General features: G+C 37.0%; 1 protein-coding gene across 3 annotated transcripts in view; it reads right to left on the reverse strand.

Moving 5' to 3' along the window:
• Nucleotides 1-23,818, reverse strand: part of spryd3 (SPRY domain containing 3) — a 154,932-nt gene that overhangs the window by 119,467 nt on the left and 11,647 nt on the right. For all 3 annotated transcript variants that reach the window (XM_039746762.1, XM_039746761.1, XM_039746763.1), the window contains exon 2: nt 11,059-11,187. In XM_039746762.1, the coding sequence (XP_039602696.1) occupies nt 11,059-11,186 (128 nt within the window). In that variant the 5' untranslated portion in view covers nt 11,187. The remainder of the gene's footprint in view (nt 1-11,058; nt 11,188-23,818) is intronic.

The following is a 23,818-nucleotide window of genomic DNA, read 5'->3' on the forward strand; positions in this document are numbered from 1 at the left end:
GCCGTTTCCTGAGCAGCTCTTCTTTTCTCTAACCTAGCGCCCGCTGCATCTCTTCTTTCGCCGGCATCTTTTCGCGTTAAAACTGATTAAGTTAGTTTTTGTGTTGCAATTACTTAGTACGTTTTCTTTAATTTTTCAGTTAAGCTGGCACTTAAGTCTTCAATCTGTCTCAAGAATGATTAGCGAAGGTGGTAGGGAATGAGAACGGCGCCCATACGCATGTGCTGCACAGCCACCCTACTGCACGCTGCCGAGAGTTGATTCTACAACAAAATAAAATAAAAATAAAAAGAGTAATACAAATCATAACCCCGATAGCGTCACGTAGTATATGTGTACCAAATTTCAAGTCAATAGGTGAAATGGTTTGCTACAGGTGATTTAAAATCCTGGACAGACAAACAAACAGCCATGGTAGCGTATTAGATAATTGGCTTGTTATTATAAGAAACATTTTCCTTTATTCTCTATGTATTACGGATAAATATTTTCTATATAAAATACCTTCTTTTTAAACTAATGAAATGTAAGGTTATTTTATTTATTTTAGTATTTTTATTCTCAGTGAGCAATAAGCCTACATAATTTCATTTTCTCAATTAAACCTGTGGTCAATAGTTTAATAATAAACATAGCTAAGTTAAACTTTAATACAGAACATAAGGCTTCTGCGCCTCTGGATATATGGTAGCTTAGTTTAAAAACTTTTTTTTAAGGGGATGAAAACAAACATATATCGCTATCAGCCAATTCAAAAACATAGCACCCCTAACTAGTACCTGATTTTATTTTTGTATATAACAAACTGCTCTACCTGGTTTCACATGGAAGAGTGATAGATTGTACATTAAGTGTGTATAACAAATTAAAACCAGATCTGACACTTGAGACCTCCCTGTCACGGCAGAAAGACATACATTATTTTTAGCATTATTAGCTTTCAGAGCTTCTGCGATTATTAAACCCTTGTGAAATTTTTCTGTGAAATTAAGAAATTTTGAGAAATTGAAGTAATTTTGCAGAAAAGATCAATTTGTAGAGCAATAATAATAATCATCCCAGTAGTTCATTATTAATGTTGAGATATTAAAGAGAAGGCAGAATGCACCAGAGTCTTAAACAACTTGGTCACTGAGAGACAAATAGGGGTCAAGCAGCACACACACCCTCAATATGTGAAAATTTGCTTTTTTTATATTTTAAGATATCTGCAATACACTTTGCAAGATTTCAAATGAATAAGAAAATATCTCATATATTGTACATTTTGAGATTGTAAATTGACCTGCATGCTTTTCAAGATATCTAAAATCCATTTTCAAATATCTCAAAATCAGCTCCTGTAAAATGTCCTTTTTTGAGATATCTGAAATGCATTTGAGATATCTTTAATTGTAGTTCAGAAATCTAAAATTATATTTTGATATCTTGAAATAAACTTCCAGTCTTTTTAAAGATATTTTAAAATGAATTTCAGATATATCTTGCAATAAAACCTAAGATATCTTTAAATACATGTTAAGATATTTGAAATGAATATAGAACTTTAAAATACAAATGATCCTCAACATTTGCACATTTAAAATTTACAACCTGACGCATTCACACGATTTTATGAGTAATTTAATTCTTCCTTTCAAGTTGGAAATAACACACATTCCAGGGGCTCGCAGCTATGTGCAGTAGAAAAATAATGAGATTCGATGCTTGTAAGTTTGAGGAGTGGTTAATATCCTAATATGTGCTTCACCGGTCTTGTTTCCTCTACTGTTGGCACGTAAAGAGCTCCCTGTGCACTCATTGCATATTTTCATTGTTTTGCTTAATTAAAATAAATAAACAAAGTTTTATGATGCAATTATGCCCCATAGCATAGTGCAAGACCTTTGTGATCTAAGCCCAAGTGTGCAAAGTCAGTGATGCAGCTTAGTGTCAGATAAACTTTATGCGGACAGTGAGTTTGGTTTTAACAAATGGATGGTTTGTTATTTCCGCAAAAAGAAGGAAAGTAGCAACTGGCTAGAGACAACAAGGCTGCCGATCCCAGCCTCAAAGTTAAACCATCAACTCACCACTGCATTACTCACATAAAATAAGACCCCGCAGCATCTCAAGTTGAGTGTGAAGCAGACACTGTTGACAAATTATTTTAGTCAGCATATAGAAAGGTCATTGAGCAGCTGGCCCTTTGTTGTGCTGAGAACAATCTGGAGCTAAACATGCTGAAAACCATTATAGTAGACTTCTGGAGGGCACCTGCGCTTACCTCCCCTCTTCATACTTTATAAAGTGTTAGTTGTGGAAACCTTCACATTTTTGAGCTCTATAATCATCTGGGTCTTGAATGGAAGAACAAAACAGATTCCATAATAAAACAGGCACAGTAGTGGAAATATTTCCTCCGACAGCTAAGGTAGTTCATTTTGTCACAGAAGCTGGTTATTCAATTTTACACAGTAGTCAGTGTGAGTCTATTCTTACCACATCCATTACAGTGTGGTTTGGATCAGTAACTAAACAAGACAAGAACAGGCTACAACGAATAGTCAAGTGTGCCGAAATGATTACTGGCATCAAGCTTCTCACCTTACAGGTCCTATACTATTCCACAGTTAAGAAGATTCCAGATTTTCCTTTTTAAAGCACAGGCAATTTTACAGGAAGTAAATTTGAGATTTTTTTAATGACATTTCAGACATGTCTAAATATATACTTGCCTAACTTAAGATACCTTGAATTATATTTGAGATATCTTGAAATAATTTTTTGTGCATTGTGAGATATCTGGAAATGAATTTGAAATACCTCAAAATAAGCAGTATATTCTTTCAACATATATTGACATCTGTTTTGAGATATCTTAAAATACATTAATGATATACAGAAATAGCATATTTTTCACATACCTGTAAATGTATTTCTAGATATCTTTAATGTATTTCCATTTTGAAATATCACTACATGTTAATATGGCTTGTCATATAGAGAGGTCTCTATTGTTGCTGAATTTACCATTTAAAAAACACCCAGTTTGAATAACAATGAACAGAAGATCATGCAAGGGTGTTCTATTGACATTGTCTGGATTTGTGTTTAAGATTAGATCATGCAAGCAAGAATTTCACAGAACTCACAGCTGGCACAGTGATAGCGCTATTGCCTCACAGTAAGAAGATCATAGATTTATGTCCTGGGTCCTTCCTGTGTGGTAGCACTTTGAGTAGTAAGAAAAAGCATTATTTAAATGTAACAAATTATTATGATTATTATTATTATATATGACCATGTGACTCTAATATTATATAGTGGAGAGTGAAATATGAACTAAATCTCTAACACACCTAAATTTAAATGACATCAGAACATCAATGTAACCTTCAAAGATCTTAGACTCCTTGGATAAACCTTTTGGTTCTATGAAAAACCATCATTTTAGGAACAAATAACTATAACTAGTTAATCTTATTAATGGGAGAGAAATGTCACCTATTGAAATTATTTTTGTTCACCGCATTGTTCATTTTTACTTCAAATCAGTGCCTTCAACTTATACATAAACTTTTTTGGGTGTTGGGGAATCATTTCTTAGTAAATATTTGTATTTAGGAGCTTTAGGTGTCCTTACTTCCGTGTTTGGTGTTAGGGAATTCTTTTAAGTATATTTATTATACATATTCTGGTTTGTATTCACTTTTCCGGTTTATCATATTAGTTTAGTTACTGTACTGCTCTTACTTGAGACAGTTCATTTTGGACATGGACCAAGAAGGAGTTCTAGTGTTGTAAGAAAACTGGGTTGAACTTTTAAAGGCGTTAAAAAAAAAAAAATGAGTGTTTTAGTATGTACAAAACGCGTCTTTATGAATTTTAAACAAGAAGTTGCTACAATGTGTTACAATTTTCAAAATACAGTGGTACCTTGGTATACGTCTGCTTTGGAATAAGTCCAACTTGGTATATGTCCTGTTTGGACATGAAAAATTTTGCTTGGTATATGACCTTTGTTTGGAATACGACTCGTGTGCTACCCTTGTTTACCTCTCTCTCGAGACAAAGCCACGACTGCCCACGAGCGTCAGTACGGCAGTTGCTAGCATTCAGTGAACAACCCGCGTGCTATCTGTTGTATATGATTGTTCAATGATGCTTTTGTCCATTGCTTTATGTTCAGGTGTTGATTGCTTTGGTCTGTATCTTTTGAGATGTATGACTGCCGGAGGGAGGAGTGTGGTTTAGAAGGCACGCTGTATGGAGAGTTGGTTAAACATGGTTCAAAATAAACAGCATTCGAAACGTTATTCTGAGTGTGTCACAACTTCAATCTAGAGAACACTACACTATCCTTGTTACCTCTCTCTCGAGACAAAGCCATGACTGCATCAGTACACCAGTTGCTAACATTCAGTGAACAACCCGTGCTATAACTCTTATGTGAATTTTCACATGATTTTGTGTTTTTTCGCTTAAATTTGAATTGATTGTTGAAAAGTATGAAGGTGGCATGCGTATCCGGGACATGGCTGCTGCATACTGTATGCGGAGAAAGACGGTATCTACGATTGTGAAAAACAAAGATGTTATTAAAAAGTAAACTGAGGTTAAATTTTCATTTATTTCATCTAATTGCTTTTGTATTTATGCATTTTAGTATTAAGCAGTGTTTAAATTATTTTATACAACCCCATCAATGTATAATATGCCAATAACAATAGGATTTTTTTTCATGGGAATGGATTAATCATTTTCCCTTTATTTCTTATGGAAAAAATTTATTTGATATAGGTCCTGTTCGGTATAAGTCAAAGGATTTGGACATATCACGAGGTACCACTGTACAGGTAAAAAATATACTCAGCAAAAAAAGAAACGTCCTCTGACTTTCAACTGTTTTTACTTTCAGTAAACTTAATGTGTAAATATTTGTATGAACACTAAAAGAGTCAACACCATAAGACATAAACTAAAAATGTTTCACAATGTTTTCCTGAATGAAGGGAGGCTCAAAATCCAAAGTACCATTCAGTATCTCGTGTGGAAACCAGCTGCTTGAAGTACTGCAGTGCGTCTCCTCCTCATGGACTGGACCAGATTTGTCAGTTCTTGCTGTGAGATGTTACCCCACTCTTCCACCAAGGCACCTGCAAGTTCCTGGACATTTCTGGGGGGAATGGCCCTAGCCCTCACCCTGCGATTCAACAGGTCTCAGACGTGCTCAATGGGATTGAGATCAGGGCTCTTCCACTGCGAGGATGATCAGCTGTCCTTCCTGTCTCCCTGTAGCGCTGTCTTAGGCGTCTCATAATGTGGACATGGCAATGTATTACCCTAGCCACATCAGCAGTCCTCATGCCTCCCTGCAGCATGCCTAATGCACGTTCACGCAGATGAGCAGGGACCCTGGGCATCTTTCTTTGGGCATCTTTCACAGTCGGTAGACAAGTCTCTTTAGTGTCCTGCGTTTTTAGAACTGTGACCTTAAATGCCTACTTTCTGTAAGCTGTTAAGGTCTTAACGACCATTCCACAGGTGCATGTTAATTAATTGATTATGGTTAATTGAACATGCATGGAAAACATTGTTTAAACCCTTTACAATGAAGATCTGTAAAGTTATTTGGATTTTTAAAACATTATTGTTGAAATACACAGTCCTGAAAAAGGGACGTTTCTTTTTTTGCTGAGTATATATACTGTATAATTTAATGGGGGAAATCAGATACTCATGGAAATGTTTTCTGCATACAAAAACACTTAATTCTTCAAAGGGACTGAATGTTAACTGCCTGTTAACAGACAACTGGAGGTTTTAGCCTATGTTTATAATTAAAATATAAATCACAGGAATCAGCCTGTCAAGAATACTGGGACAAGGATATTGATGATTTAACATTCTTAATCAACACTGATTATTACAGGAAAGAAAGGTAAAACTCAGCCCCTTTACCTGTAAAAAAAAGCTAAAAACCATAAATCTTAAGATATTGTTCTCCAATTCACATTGATTTCCCATTTTTGGGCTCATCATCTCGTACAGAAGTGTGGTAAAGTGTATTTAGTAAAAAAAACACTGCACTCAGGCTTGAGGGTGTGTGTAGGTACATGAGGTAATATAGCTGAGGGGCCCCAGGGTGTTAATGAGGGAATTTGCTAAGCATGTGCTTACGTGCAGACACAGTCAGTTAACCCACTTTTTTCATTAGTGCTCTGGGGATTGTAATCAAGGTACTTATACATAATAGTACAAAAAGAGCCATGGCAGGATAGACAATGTAAGGACAAAGGAAAAGGGGGGTAAAGAAAGAGGAAGAAACAGCATCCAGTGGTTAAAAAAAGAAAGGAAAATAAGAGAGGAGTCAGGATGAGGCAGAGCTGGTGTGACAGATAGAAGGCAAGTGGTCAGATACTGCTGCAGGCAGTGCAAGAGGACAATGCTCATGGGGTAGGGCTGCTCCTGCTGACCACACAGAGAACCAGAGTGACCAACCTCTCCAAGTGATTCCCAGAAGGTAGCAAGGGACAGTGAAACAGAGAAGGGAGCAGGGCTCACAAGATTTCCTGCTGAAAGCAGAGACGGGGCTGGCAGAGGCTGCTTAAGACAGTTAGAAGGTAAGCCGTGCTTGTCAGAATATGCTTCCTCTTGGAGAGCAGACCAAGCGGGTGAGTAGCAGGGATGTGGTTTGAAATGGAAGCACCAAGGCCATGATGGTTTTCATGGACAGGTCCTGGCTGTGTTTTAAACTGTGGATTTCAACCTAGTTCCCTGGATTATTTACATTTATTTGCTTGGCAGATATTTTTATCCAAAGCGACTTACAGCAGAGGTAAACATAATTGAGTAACATTAGGCCAGGGCACGTTTAGTAGCAAGTGTAGTAGGACAGGTAACAAAAGTTGATTGCCACAAGTGAAAAGATGCAATTAACTAATAAATATTGTTTATTTATTGATTATTTACTTATTGGATGATTTCTGACATTTTACCCTCCACCATGAACAATTTTATTATGGATTTATTACTTCTTTATTAATGAAGAAACTGAACTCCACTTTTGCATTGAATACTGGATTTTGTGAAAATAAAAGTACTGCACACTTTTGAACCATCTGTTTAAGTGTCACTGCCCAGTCCATCCTTAGTTTCATGACTACTGATGTCTGGCTTTAAGGAAGTGATGCCAGCTAAGGGCAATCCAGACATCACGAGTACATGCAGTGATTATAAATATTTCAAGGCTAAATTGCATGAAAGTGAGAATAGAGTGAACACTTGATTTTTCCACTGTCATTCAAAAGGTGTATGCCTGGTATGAGGGACTACATGTCAGTGGATGTGTTAATGTGCTCTGTAATGGCCTGGCATCCCATCCAGAGGTAGTTCCTGATGCTGCCCATAAGTGGCTTTTCAAAGTTCAAAAATGGATTTATACCAACTAAAAAGTATCCTTTCATGGGAAGTTTTTGAGTCATACTCATTCCAGTCGTCAATCAACACACTGGAATTTCATCATTTCCATAATCGCTCTTGTACCATCATATGTGTTCATGGTAAAGATGGTAAGGCATGAAGCTGAGAGGGATAAGGGCACCATCAATCTGGCACACACACAAAAAAAATTCAGAGGTGAGAAACAGACGGTGAACATGAGCCATATTGGCAAGCAGGTAGTGTGCTGCATATACCAATAAGGTAACACAGGAGCTGCTCGACAGTACATATTGTGAGGGTTGTGCTGTACTCCCTAAAGGCAAAATGGAGAGAGAGAGTGAATGAAGAGCATGCCAGGTTCTTCCAGAACACTATGGAACAGGCTATCACACAAGTGATAGATATATGTTATCGTCTAAGTTAAGAAGGTAAGAGACCTTGGAAGGTTAGCTGAGGTCATCCTCTTGGCCAGTATGGTGTCTCAGGTTCTTTGGTATAGGCGAGACATTTCTGTAGCAGCATCTTAGAACAGTAGCATGAGAACAGGAGAGGTCAACAGTTAATAACTCACTAGGCTGACCCGCCTTTTAAGGTGACCGACTTTTAAGTTGACCACTTCTTAAGGCAATTCAATATGTAGATCAATTTGATATTTTATACAAAGTCATTAATTTGGTTATACAGTGGTGTGAAAAACTATTTGCCCCCTTCCTGATTTCTTATTCTTTTGCATGTTTGTCACACAAAATGTTTCTGATCATAAAACACATTTAACCATTAGTCAAATATAACACAAGTAAACACAAAATGCAGTTTTTAAATGATGGTTTTATTATTTAGGGAGAAAAAATCCAAACCTACATGGCCCTGTGTGAAAAGTAATTGCCCCTTGTTAAAAAATAACCTAACTGTGGTGTATCACACCTGAGTTCAATTTGCGTAGCCACCCCCAGGCCTGATTACTGCCACACCTGTTTCAATCAAGAAATCACTTCAATAGGAGCTGCCTGACACAGAGAAGTAGACCAAAAGCACCTCAAAAGCTAGACATCATGCCAAGATCCAAAGAAATTCAGGAACAAATGAGAACAGAAGTAATTGAGATCTATCAGTCTGGTAAAGGTTATAAAGCCATTTCTAAAGCTTTGGGACTCCAGCGAACCACCGTGAGAGCCATTATCCACAAATGGCAAAAACATGGAACAGTGGTGAACCTTCCCAGGAGTGGCCGGCCGACCAAAATTACCCCAAGAGCGCAGAGGCGACTCATCCGAGAGGTCACAAAAGACCCCAGGACAACGTCTAAAGAACTGCAGGCCTCACTTGCCTCAATTAAGGTCAGTGTTCACGACTCCACCATAAGAAAGAGACTGGGCAAAATGGCCTACATGGCAGATTTCCAAGACGCAAACCACTGTTAAGCAAAAAGAACATTAGGGCTCGTCTCAATTTTGCTAAGAAACATCTCAATGATTGCCAAGACTTTTGGGAAAATACCTTGTGGACTGATGAGACAAAAGTTGAACTTTTTGGAAGGCAAATGTCCCGTTACATCTGGCGTAAAAGGAACACAGCATTTCAGAAAAAGAACATCATACCAACAGTAAAATATGGTGGTGGTAGTGTGATGGTCTGGGGTTGTTTTGCTGCTTCAGGACCTGGAAGGCTTGCTGTGATAGATGGAACCATGAATTCTACTGTCTACCAAAAATCCTGAAGGAGAATGTCCGGCCATCTGTTCGTCAACTCAAGCTGAAGCGATCTTGGGTGCTGCAACAGGACAATGACCCAAAACACACCAGCAAATCCACCTCTGAATGGCTGAAGAAAAACAAAATGAAGACTTTGGAGTGGCCTAGTCAAAGTCCTGACCTGAATCCAATTGAGATGCTATGGCATGACCTTGACCTATGGCATGAAAAGGCGGTTCATGCTAGAAAACCCTCAAATAAAGCTGAATTACAACAATTCTGCAAAGATGAGTGGGCCAAAATTCCTCCAGAGCGCTGTAAAAGACTCATTGCAAGTTATCGCAAACACTTGATTGCAGTTACTGCTGCTAAGGGTGGCCCAACCAGTTATTAGGTTCAGGGGGCAATTACTTTTTCACACAGGGCCATGTAGGTTTGGATTTTTTTTTCTCCCTAAATAATAAAAACCATCACTTAAAAACTTCATTTTGTGTTTACTTATATTATATTTGACTAATGGTTAAATGTGTTTGATGATCAGAAACATTTTGTGTGACAAACATGCAAAAGAGTAAGAAATCAGGAAGGGGGCAAATAGTTTTTCACACCACTGTATTGCATTTGAGCAGTATTACTTTAATACTCGTAGTTTCTGTTATTTTTGTGATGAAATTTAAACTTTTTTTCTACAGTATATTGAGGTCGCCCTTTTGAACCCCCCTGATATTTACTACGCGATGAGGCATTTGTACTCCATCAACATTAATTATTTCCAGAGACATAATTTTTTCTATTTTTCCAGCGCATCGCGCACAAAAGCAAGGGAACGATGGGAGCACCAGAACTCTGCTCACATCATGTCGCTTCGTACCGCAAGCTGCAAGTAGTAAGTCTGTGATAAGCGGAATACCGCTACGCTTTCCACTCATGGGACGTAAGGACAGTCCCGACCGCTTTTATATAGTAAGATTTCTGGTAACTGGTCTGGACTCTTTGGAGATAACAGCCGAGAGAAGGATGTTGGCTAAGGTGTTTACTTATCATGAAAAATCTCACACTCATTTTATGACACCCTAAATATTCAGCACAAGGCTGCTTCTACCATGGTGACCCTTGGAGCACCTTCTTATCAGATGCAATCAGACTTTTGAAAATATCCTTTGATTACTTGAACTGATAATTTTTTATACCATTTTTTATATATATATAATAACTGATTACAGACATACCTTTTTAATATTTATATGTGTATTTTGTGTAGTTTTAGTGCATACAGGAATGCAATCGGACTACTTTAAGATTGCAGTTTTCATGTGTATCAATACAATTATCTATTTAAATAATATACTGCAGAATTACTATGGTTGATGGGTTGTTGTAATTAGAATAGTAAATTATCTGCATAATGCTTGATTGAATACTTTCTTTTGTACTTAAGCAGCAGCAACATCAATGAGAAGCAAAGAAAGGTTAGAAATATGGACAATTTTCTCAGGGCCCTGTATGAAATGTGCAACCGTGATGTTATTCCATCAGTAGTGATTGTAGTCATAGTTGAATTCTATGGTACCTCTTTCAAGTGAATGAATGCATGAAATGTTTCAATTATTGAAAATAAAGTTTAAAGGGGGTAAGCATTTCTGATTTCTTTATTTACAAGGCCTTTGCTAACATCATACCACCAGGAAACATTTTTTAACAAGATGTACAGTAAAAACTTCTCAGTTCTCAAAATTTCCCGCAGTATTGCCGTGGGATTTCTATTAGTTTTGTTTATAATGTGAGCATCCAGGTCGACGAAACTGATGAAGTTTTTCTATGAGGGTTGTGACCGCTCCTATCCCCAGTGGCCTAGAGATGAGGCATAAGCTGGAATCTGAATTTTTCCCACGCCACAAAACTGTTTAGCAGCTCTCTTGTGACATGCAGACGACAATTTTACCTTAGTGTGTCTCCGTCAACCAGGATCCTCTTGTAACGCTCCTGATAGCGGACCGCTCTCACCTCACGGATTTCTCTTATTCTTCTTCTCCAGTTTAGAAATCTGTAGTGTAGATTAATATCATCCATTCTGTTGAAAAGAAAAAAGGGTTACTTTACAAAACTGGTAAATAAACAAACACCACAACATATCCTCTTTTCTATATCCTCATTTGTCATTACCATCACTATCATTATATACCTACTTTAATATAACATTCTCAAACTTTCTTAACCCAATTGAGAGTAGTGGGGGCTAGATTCTAACCTAGCAGGACTGGTCACAAGGTAGGGCACCAGTTCAGCACAAACACATCCCAATAAGCCAATTTACAATCATCAGTTAACCAACAAGAACACTTTTTGGATGTGGAAAGCAGGACTGTGGACCAGAAGGCAGAAATTGGGGAGCCAGTTCCATTTCATGCGAAGAATTGTTCCAGTGTATTTAAGAAACCAAGATGACAGATGGGATGGACAGCCAGAGCCAAAGCATTATAGGGTGGTGAGGTGTATCCAATGTACAGTACATACTGAAACGGAATAAGTGGAGGATTTGGATTTATAGAGAGAAAAAGATGTTTTTAAAAAATGATTTCCAAGAAAGGCTGGGTGTTGAAGAGATCATCCTGCCTGATTGAAAGTATCAGTAAAGAAGAAAAAAAACGCATCTTACACAGAGTTGCAAATAGAGGCTTCCCAGTTTTATGTTTGTAGAATTCAAACAAGCAAATATATTTTATTTACCATGTATTAATCATTATTAAACTATCTTGGCCAGTCCATAATAAATGCTGAATTATTAGTCTAGCACTGAAATCAAAGTAGCATCATCCAATTGAAATGAATGAATTAAACAGTGAATGAGTTTGTAATACATACTGTACCATCACAGTTGAGACACACTCATTCAAAGGCATCATTCTTTACATGGCTTTTGTTAATTGTACCAATAAAGTAAATTTTTCATTACAACAGATGGCATATATAATCAACATTAAAACCTAATAAACAAAACTTTAAATAGGAAAAAGAATGATGGGAAACACAGCTACACAATTAAGCATACATCAATTATGATTAAGATTATAGCTGTCCTGATATACTAATTGAATAAACTAGAAATGTCTGCTTTGCTACTAGCAATGCAGACTCCAGCTCTGCAAGAAATAAAGCTTTCCCAGTTACAAACTGCTCCAAACAGTACTGTAACCAATCACAGACACATTCACTAAGCACAAGCAAATTGGCAAAACAGAGGTATTTTCACTACACTAATTATAGGCAACGATGATGAATGCATTTTCTGGAGTCTGAACCCTAACACTTTTAGATTTCTTTCTTTTGTATTTGAAGCAGCCTCCAGAAAAAAAATGTAGAAATAAAAGTAATGTTGAGCCTAAATCACCGGACACTTTTTAGATATGTCACTTACAAAATGAAGAGAATCGTCCATAATTTGTCACTATTTCATATTCTTTAATAGCAATGATGTTGATCAAAATGCAAACAGTGCAAATTATTGCAGTATTGTATTTAAACATTTATACACCCATCTAAAATTCAACCACATAGTCCAGTATGTGAATGAAAGGTAAGGAAACAGCGCCAGTCCCAGTAACATTAGGTCCTTCACACAGATAACCATTACCTGTTTACACTATAATGCAAATCCGTATCAAGCAGACTACAAAAAATAAAATTAGATCATAGTAGTCACTGCGTTTTACTTATCAAAAGGAAAGTCTCCAATTAAAACGGCACACAACAAATGTTTTAAGAAATTATCAATGATACGTTATCTCCTCCTGCAGTTACTTTACTTTCTTTACAAATGTTGGATATAAACTTAAATGGTTCTGAAACAGGTTGCACTTCATACGAGAACAACAAATTTGTGGCCGAGTAACAATTATAGAAACATGGATAATGTTTTATTTATTTATATGGCGCTTTTCTCGGACAGTGCTATATACCAGAGAAAACAATTAAAACACAGATACAAACAATAAAAAATAAAAGTAACATTTCAACAAATAATTACAAAATGGAAGAGGGAAAAAAAGGTGTCTGTTAAATTGTTTTCTTTTTTAAATGTAGCAATATTATCGGCAGCCCATTTAGCACTAGGAAGGCTATGCCACCATTTCAGTGCCACAAACTGACAAGCCCAATCCTCACGTGTCTTTAGCCGAGTACGTGGAACAACAATAAGGCCCTGGTTAGATGACCTGAGTGACACGACTGGTAGTACAATGATGTAAAAAAATCTGAAATATAGTGTGGAGCTTGACAGACAACGGTTTCATTGTATTGATAAGAAATTTGCACTGAAAAGTAGGTGAAATTGCCAAATAAGCCAAAGTGTCAGTGGGTACAGTTTCAAACACCATCAAAAGAAATTGGGAAATGGGAGGAAACTGTGACAGGAACAGGTATGGCAGTCTCAAAGCCACAAAAGAATAAGACGACAAGTTCCTGAGAGTCAACAGCTTGCGTGAAGGACGCATCACAGGACACTAGTTTCAAGTATGGCCTAACAGTGGTTAAAGCATGGTTTTAGGACTTTTTGTGACAGCCTCGATGAGAAAGAGTATTCTATTAAAAAAAATTAATAGGGGGAAAGCTTCTCACAGAGCATGAAAACAAAAAGGCTGGTAAATCAATGCTACAGTATTTGGAAAAAGCATTGAGATTCTCTGGTCAAAAGTGCAAGAGTGTAACACAATCCCCTCGAGAAGTGCAGGGTGAGCTTCTGCAAACTGATGATGCTGCTTTACAGCATGTACACGATTGCTTGAGAAATGGATGTGCCGTCAAGTCACAGAGAGGATTCCAAGCAAAACGTCAATGAAGTTGCAGAATCCAGAATGCTTGCCAGAAACAAAATAAATTAGTTTGTTAAGACTAGGACAACAGATCCATGAGAAGAGACAAAAAAACTCTACATAATATTTAAGCACAAGCCTTTTCTGAGCCAAGTAAGAGCAACACAATCAATCCATGCAAAAAATAAATAAATAAAGTGGTTACAAGGAAAGCATTGTTATTTTATCAACTCTGGGAAAACACTGCACTGTCGATTAGGATGTTAGACTAGAAACCAAAAGGATGCAGGTTCATTCCCACGCAAGTGAGTCACTTTACCCATCTGTCTTTCATTTGATGAAATGTGCCATTCTTTACAAACTTCTATAGAATACAGAAAGGTGGCTACCTTTAAAGTTAATCTACAAAATAAAACCTGTTTGTTTGTTTGTTTCCCTTCACTCTACTTTACAAATACCTATAGCACAGTAAAGGATGTATAAAACCTCTGAAAACTGTGAACATTCATAAGGAGTTGAAGGTAGTAGATGCTATTCCATTCTATTAAAAACGATTAAATTAAATTAGGCTTAATGTGCCTAACAGGTAAATTAATGGAAGCAATAATTAAGGAGAAGGTCAAGCAACAAAGAAAGTGCCTCATTACTATCTTTCACCGGATAGCGTACAAAGGGTATCAAAAAGGCAAATGTTCTGATAGGTTAATTATCATGATCTGTGGAGTACAGATCCAGATTTTAGGGTAGGGGGTGTTAGGGTTGTTAGACCTTATTTGGAGTAGTGTGTTCAGTTTTTCTCCCCATATTACAAAGGTCCAAAGAAGAGCAACTAAGCAAATTCCAGGACTGAGAAGTATGAGCTATATGCGGAGGGACTGACGGAATTTAACCTTTTCAATTGAAGCAATTAGAGATTAAATTGTTTTAAATTATGAAGGGGATTAGCACAGAGGATCCCAGCTGTTACTTTAAAATAATTTCTTCAACAGGAACACAGGAAAACAGTTGGAAATCTAAGGACATATTTTTCACAATTATTAAAAAAAACTTCTTCATGAAAAAAAGAAGCACAGACACATGGAATGAATTATTAAGTAGCATGGTAGAGAGTAGAAGTAGAGGGACTATGAAATCTTGATTTGATGTTACTTTGGACAATCTGGGTAAAAAGGATGGAAGAGCTTGTTGGGCTGAATAGTCTGATCTTGTCCCTTACGTACATTTTCAAATTTTACAAAATCCTGATGCTTTAATCTCAACTTTGTTTTTGTTTTTTAAAATTTGCCCCAACTTTAAGGCAAATTACACCAAATGGAGGTTAATGCAGTACTTCAAAACTCCAGTAAAGCATATTTTGTTCTGTTGTGTTCAATGTGCCTCTCATAACTGATCAAACATTTTTATTGTATTGGCTTGTGTACTAATGCAGAAACAGCCACAGAAGTGGACAGACCTTAACTTCTGCAATTACTTGTAACTAGAAATGGCATTTCATTCACTCCTGTACTATTCAAATATGTGCCGTATGTGCTTTTACTATGTTCTTCTCATTTTATTCATTACACTAGTGAGTAGTACTCTGGCTTCAAAACTCCACTCCAATGAACCCTATAATTTTAGTAGTCGCAGATTACCTCGTTTTAAAATCCCCACTTACCGTTTGCTTTGATTTTATATGCTTCTGTTGCATGTTATAACTTTCTCGTATAGGGAAAGTATTGTAATCGTCCAAAGATTTGACATTGAGATTTTGATGTATCTCAACGTTTTATACCTCCCTGACTTTCTCGTATACAAAGTGTAGGGGAAGCACTGGAATCCTTCAAAAATTCAATTTCGAGATTTTGATTAATAGACACGAGTCTGAAAATACCAGTTTTGAAATTATGTCTGTGTCTGTGTGTGTGTGGGTGTATAAACACGATAACTTGAGTGCGCTTTCACTTAAGTCAACCAAATTTTGCATACAAGTATGAGGTATAAAACGCATTAACCAGCAGTGGTACTTTACCATTTATACATTCAACTGCGATTCCGATTTATTCAAGTTTACTTTTATAATAATTGTTCAATATATTATTAACTAGCAAAATACCCGCGCTTCGCAGTGGAGAAGTAGTGTGTTAAAGAAGTTATGAAAAAGAAAAGGAAACATTTTAAAAATAACGTAACATGATTGTCAATGTAATTGTTTTGTCACTGTTATGAGTGTTGCTGTCATCAAGGATTTGATTATCATTATTTCTTTCAATCAAGTTCGTATTTGGAGGAGGCGTTGTGTTCAAGTTATATTCCGTATTTGTCAACCGTTGTAAAGATAACAGGTTTTATTCATCGAAGTGTTCACAGTACTCGTGAAGATGTTTAACAGGCATTCTCGGTATTAAGTTGTGGATTTGCCTGCGAATATTTAGCAGCAGCATGTCTATGAACTTAATTTAAACTTAAGCTTTACACCTTGCTTTCCTATTGATATGTCTACAAAGGCTTGTTCCTTTCTTACTGCATCAATAAACAGCTCATCTTCATCTTTATCTGGGACATCACACGCTGCATGCACGGATTTATCTTTCCCAGTCCTGCAAGGTCAGTTCACGTGAGCCGCTCGGAGTACATGCATCAAAGGTTCTCAACTGTGCTTGTGCTATCTTGCGATGTCCACGGCTTTATTTAATGTTAGCTCAGACCCGGCACTTAAGTTTCTCTCGCACTTTCGCTGAGTTTGTGCCAAACACTAGTCTATCCCAGACCATCTCATCTTCATTTGCATAAGCACAGTCCTTCACCCGCGAATATTTAGCAACAGCAGCGTGTCTATTAGATTGCTGCTGACGGACGGCCTTATATGGGCAGGCGTGACGATGAGGGACGCAACTCCGCTTCACATGGCGACTGAGCTCCAGGCTATGGCCATATATATGTACGCAAGTAGGTTCCAGTTATGACCGTTACGCATAGAATTTTGAAATGAAACTTGCGTAACTTTTGTAAGTAAGCTGTAAGGAATAAGCCTGCCAAATGTCAGCCTTCTACCTACACGGGAAGTTGGAGAATTAGTGATGATTGAGTCAGTCAGTGAGTGCTTTGCCTTTTATTAGTATAGATTTGATTTGTTGTTGATGGTTCTTTAATGTACAAAATATAAAAATATGATAATTGTCTTGTGGATTACTCCTCAAATATCCATCCCCATATCTGAGCAAACGAGAAATTCTAGGGAAGACCACTCCCAAATATTTTTTCATTAGATTTGCCTTGTACTTCAAATTTGAGCTGAGCCACATATTTCTGGCCAACGTGTAGGTTTCGAAACACTAGATAAACGCACTTTATTTTTGAATGAATATATGCAGGTGATCATTTTGTTGCTGTTGCTAACTAACAACTAGTATAGGGATCGCTGCAAGGTTTGAAATTTGTGTAACTTTTTACTTGCTACAATTGTAGCTGGCACTGTCTGTGCAGAGTTTCCTGCAGATTCTGATTTTTCCTACAGTTTACAACACATGCAAGTTATATTATTGATATCTCAAAATTGGCCCCATATAAGCAAGTGTGGATGTATGCTGAGGGAACTCATCCAAGGTTGATCCTTACCTTGCATCCGGTACAACTGGGATAGGCCCCTGCTCCATAAAACCATGAACTGGAGAAGCCGGATATAAAATGGATGGTTGGAGCTATATTCATTAAATTCAAAGGACAAATGCCAAGCCTCCATTTCTATATTTGGGCTATATAGTGTTATATTAAAAAACAGCTATTCTTGCTGTTATTCTAACTTGTTTATTTAAATATGTGGCACAACTTAAAATGATTGCAGCTCAGAGCTGATTGATTATATCATCACACACTCAAAAGAAGCTGGAATCTTGTATATTTATTTGTGAAGTAACTCCATCATGGGATAAATGTGGCTATAATGAAAGTCTTTTTTCTTTTTGCCTTCAAAAAACAGTGACATTTTCCTACTTTAGTAGGAAACCGTGCACAATTTTTTAATATCAGAAATGATACCCACAATCCTATGCTGAAATTTAAGCTCCGAAATATCTGTAAAATTTAAAACAATAGACACAAAATTCACTTGGTCAGAAAAGATTATTACATCTCCCTTCTTTATCATTGCATGAAATGCCTAGAGTCAAACTCTGATGGTCCCAAACAAGTGAAAATGATGAGACCATCACTAGAGAATTATGGGAATGGTCTGTCTTAGTTAAACATCAGAAATTTGGGATGTGGTTTGGTCTTAGCAAATGACCTGTGTGGCTACATCATACCAACATCAAGAGCTCTCCAAAGTCCTCAGAAGAAAAAATGCTGTTGGATATTAATCTGAGAAGGGGTTTCAAGTAATCTGTAGACAACTATAATGTCCAAAAGACTTTCTAGAAATGGAGAAAACGTTATATCTCTAGAAATGTATCTAGGCCCATTAAATTCAACATAATATCCGACTAAAATATTTTATCTTGAATACTGCCGAATCTGTACCTTCCCCTTACATTGTCGTGGTAATGATGATGTCTCATGTAGCGCTGCCACAAATTCTGTTCTCGGGAGAATACGTGAACACAAAATGGCAGCATGATTATGTCATAAAAATAATAAACATATAGAGAAACAAAATATCGACAAACTAGACATCTAGGAGTATGGAATGCTAAGATGTACAGCAGAGGGTACCTGAAGGGAACAGTACATGCAAGAAAGCCCAAACAAACATTCCACACTTGAAGGAGTTCTGTAAAACTAGTGTGTGTGGCCTTATACTACAGCACTTGCAGAGATTTCAGTCAAAAACTAAGCTTCACAGCACTGGCTACTCAGCCAAGCCGATACATGTCTTATTGGAAAAAGGAAAAAATCTGGCTTCACTACGAGGATGGCGAGACACCATTAAGTGTATGTCAAGAATAGCACCTGGCAGTTTGACTAGACAGCTCTGTCTCATTTAACCACATTGTTTTTACCCGCATTAAGACCTTCATTAGTTAAATTCTATATGTCAAAATTCAAACAGGAGTTTACATAGCTGCCATTTATATTTCTCTACAAAATTTTAAAAAAAGGCTTTATTGTTTCATCATAGTTTACTGTACACAGTAATTTCATTCCCCACATTTTTTTCATTCATTTTACCTCACTTTATTCTTAAGATTAAGAGTTCTTACCTGCTTAATTCATAATGAGCCATAAATAAAGGCAGCCTCCAACAGTTAATTGGCTAATTAGACTGAATTGAGGACTCTGGGGTATGAGCTATTAAGAAAGGTTTTTTTTTTCTTCAGTTTTAGCAAACTAAGATTAGGTGATAATGTGATCAAAGTTTTACAAAAAGTAAGGAAATTCGTACAGTAGATGCCATCAGTTACTTTAAAATAAGTTCTTCAAATAGAACAAGGGCAAACAGATGGAAGCTAATTAAGAGGAAACTTTTCTTTTACACTGTGAATCACAGACACCTGGAATAAGCTCCCCAAGGTCGGTGAACAGGAACTGATGAGCCAGGTTAGGCAAATCAAACCTGTGTAAGTTCATAACTCAGATCCCCTCGTCCTGTGAATGTATGGCATAAAGAAGTCACATCCATTTACAAGCCCCTTTACCCATTTCAGAATAGAATAGACAGAAATAAGACAGGGCAGGAACCCAGGCTGGGATACCTGTCAATGATAAATCACACAAGCAAATTTGAGGTGGGGAAGACAAAAAACACTAAGAAATAGAGTATACTGGAATTTCATTATATCTTGATATATCATCAATGAACTACAACACGGGGGTCCAACTCCAATCCCGGAGAATCACAGTAGCCGCTGGTTTTCCTTCCTGTCACTTTCTTTATCAGGGACCAATTTTTGCAGTTAATTGAATTCTATTCCCTTCAGTTTAATTGCGGTGTTTCTTTAAGGACTTCATCCTCTGATTTTTTTTTTAATAACACCCAAACAAAAATGAGATGTGAAGTGAGCCACAAATGGCCAGCTAGGTTCAGCAGCTATGGTTTTTAAGGGCCACTTTTGTTTTTTTTTTGCTTGTGTATTGCACAGCTTGAAGACCTGCAGCTCCACCCAATAGATATTAGAAATAGTTTAAAGCAAAAATTGAACAACATTTTGAGCTATACTTACTTAAAAACTGCATGAGACACTTTAAAGACAAATTTTACAATCTAGCTTCATTTTTAAAGAACATCAACCACGGCTGGGATGCCAAAGACCCTCAAGCGTAGTTTCTTTTATGGCAACTTCACCTTTACTGGACAGCTACATCACTGGATTTTTTTTTCTTTACCCCAAAGAAAATTGAACATACATTTGTATACTGTATATTCAGCAATTCTATTTTTTTTTTTACAGTAGTTTATTTTTAATATTTAATCAATCAATCCCTGCTGCTAATAAAATATTTAGTTTTTAGTTCTATGACTTGTTAGTTGCTTCAATATACTGTATTTGAATACTTGGTAACCACATTATTAAAATGGTTTGTGTCCCTTTCTACTCATTTGTATCAGCTTCTTTTTTCTTTCCAAATATTTCATTGAAACAGATATGTTATAATGAAAACACATGAGGGAAAATTACACCAAATTAGATGTTGACTCTCCTGTTGCTTATACCCCTTTAATTTACAGCAAATAAATGCCAAATTCAGCCTTTTAAACAGTAAAACAGGCAATAAGATGTTGAACCTTAAGAAAAAAATTCTACTAGGAACTAGGAATAAATAACATGTAGGTGGATGGATAGAAGGATAGATAATAAAGTATCTATCTATCTATCTATATTATAAATATTGCTTTTTACAGAAGCCCTTTAAATAAACAAACATATATATATTATAACTGAAAAATGTCCAAATTGTGCCCAAAGTGTCAATATTTTGTGTGGCCACCATTATTTTCCAGCACTGCCTTAACTCTCTTGGGCATGGAGTTTACTACAACTCACAGGTTGTCACTAGAATCCTCCTTCACCCAAAACATCCAACCAAAGATTGGCTGAAAAGAAGAAATGGAGAGTCCTGGAATGGCATCAAAGTCCAGATTTGAATCCCATTGAGATGCTGTGGGGTGACTTGAAAAGGGCTGTACGTGCAAGAAACCCTCAAACATCTCACAGCTGAAAAAGTTCTGCATTGAGGAGTGGGGTAAAATTTCCTCAGACCGATGTCGAAGACTGGTAGATGGCTACAAGAACCGTCTCACTGCAGTTATTTCAGCCAGCTGGTGGATGTTAGAGACCTTGCGCTCCTCCACTTTCTGTTTGAGGATGCCCCACAGATGCTCAATAGGGTTTAGGTCTGAAGGCATGCTTGGCCAGTCCAGCACCTTTACCCTCAGGTGTGTCTGGGGTCATTATCATGTTGGAATAATGCCCTGAGGCCCGGTTTCTGAAGGGAGCGGATCATGCTCTGTTTCAGTATGTCACAGTACATGTTGGCATTCATGGTTCCCTCAATGAACTGTAGCTCTCCAGTGCCAGCAGCACTCATGCAGCCCCAAACCATGACACTCCTACCACCATGCTTGACTGCAGGCAAGACACACTTGTCTTTGTACTCCTCACCTGGCTGCTGCCACTCACGCTTGACACCATCTGAACCAAATAAGTTTATCTTGGTCTCATCAGACCACAGGACATGTTTCAGTAATCCATGTCCTTAGTCTGCTTGTCTTCAGCAAACTGTTTGTGGGCTTTCTTGTGCATCATTTTTAGAAGAGTCTTCCTTTTGGGACGACAGCCATGCAGACCAATTTGATGCAGTGTGCGGCGGGCGTATGGTCTGAGCACTGACAGGCTGACCCCCCACACTTTCAACCTCTGCAGCAATGCTGGCAGCACTCATATGTCTATTTTCAAAAGAAAACCTCTGGATATGACGCTGAGCACGTGCTCTAAACTCCTTTGGCCGACCATGGCGAGGCCTGTTCTTTGTGGAACCTGTCCTGTTAAACCACTCTGTGGTCTTGGCCACCGTGCTGCAGCTCAGTTTCGGGGTGCTGGCAATCTTCTTATAGCCTCGGCCATCTTTCTGTACGGCAACAATTCTTTTTCTCAGATCCTCTGAGAATTCTTTGCCATGAGGTGCCATGTTGAACTTCCATTGACCAGTATGAGAGAGTACGAGAGCGATAACACCAAATTTAACACACCTGCTCCCCATTCACACCTAAGACCTTGTAACACTAATGAGTCACATGACACCGGGGAGGGAAAATGGCTAATTGGGCACAATTTGGACATTTTTCACTTAGGGGTGTACTCACTTTTGTTGCCAGCGGTTTAGACATTAACGGCTGTGTTATTTTGAGGGGACAGCAAATTTGCACTGTTATACAAGCTGTACACTGACTACTCTACATTGTATCAAAGTGTCATATCTTCAGTGTTTTCCAATGAAAAGATAGAATAAAATATTTACAAAAATGTGAGCGGTGTACTCACTTTTGTGAGATACTGTATATATACCTAATATACTGTACTTAACATATTGGCAGGAACAAAAATCTGAAGAAAGTCCAGTCTGTCTGTTTTTTTTTCCAGGATAATATAATATTGGATAGTGGTTAGCAAAGATTTCTTGCTTATGACTTGCAGAGTATATTGTGTATTATTTTAAAAGTTTAAATTGAAATTGTCGTCATTTGCGCAGAGATTACAACTTGACAAATGGAAACTTTGTGTTAAACCACACTGTAATATTTATGTATATGTAAACACCTTTGTATATATTGTAGAATGCTCCTCTGTTGGACTTGGATTCAATTACTGGGATACTGGAGTAGGTAAGGGAATGTAAATTGTAATGTGTTAAAATGACTAATTTCATATGTACTATTTCAAATAAATTATTTTATCTTCTAGCCTTTTGGTAAAAATACAAAATTTAAAAAGAAGCTGTATTATTTAATAACATAAAAATGCGACAACTGCTTTGCTACAGCCTCTAAACCCAAACTTTAGCAGGTTAGGGTGGTAAAAATTAGCCTGAAGATTCACAACGGCAGTGGCAAAATGCCCTGTATATAGTATGCTGTGTGCTTTCAATCAACAGTCAATATACTGGTGTAATTACAAAAACAGGAGTTTGGAGTCAGAATTGGTAGTACCATAAACTGAGAAGTTGGAATTGGAGTCAAATGTTTTGTGTACTGACTCCACAAAATTAAGTTGACTACTTATTGCATTTATGTGCTATTATTATATAGCAAGCTAGGCTCATAAGTAGGTACATGTGATGAGAAATTAGAACATTAGAACACTCTAGACGAGAACAGGCCATTCAGCCCAACAAAGCTCGCCAGTCCTATCCACTTGTTTCCTCTAAGAAAACATCAAGTTGAGATATCGAAAAATTAATTTTGATTTTTTTTTTTTTTTTAGATACAGATGAAGTTTCACCTGCAATTCTTCATTATATTTTCAGCCAGTAGAAAAGGATAACAGTAAAATAAAGACAGTCATAAACATGTTTATGTGTTAAGTTTGTTTTCATCTTTATTTTATTTGTATTTTTGATTTCTCTTTTCAGTTTGTAATTAAGTTTTCAACATTATTAAATAAAGGGCATCAAATTGTTTTCTTTTTTGTATATGTATATATATATATATTTACCTTTTAATATTAATGATTGATATTTTTACTGACATAGTGAAACCTTTTCAGCATTCTGAATGGAAAGTAAAATGATTAAAAAACTGTCCAGGACATAAACATTTAATTTATACAGCTCTTACAGAATATCTCAGAGTACAAAATGGTTTGCCTTTTTTAAAATTAAGTCCACTTTACTTGTTTCTCTTTGTATTTTGCCCTGTGTAATGCTTTGTGCAGATTTTTCATCTAGCATTACACTGACCACAAAATCCCACTGCCACTTCCT

The sequence above is a fragment of the Polypterus senegalus genome, chromosome 3 (assembly GCF_016835505.1).
Source record: "Polypterus senegalus isolate Bchr_013 chromosome 3, ASM1683550v1, whole genome shotgun sequence".
In the NCBI taxonomy this organism is placed as follows: Eukaryota; Metazoa; Chordata; class Cladistia; order Polypteriformes; family Polypteridae; genus Polypterus; species Polypterus senegalus.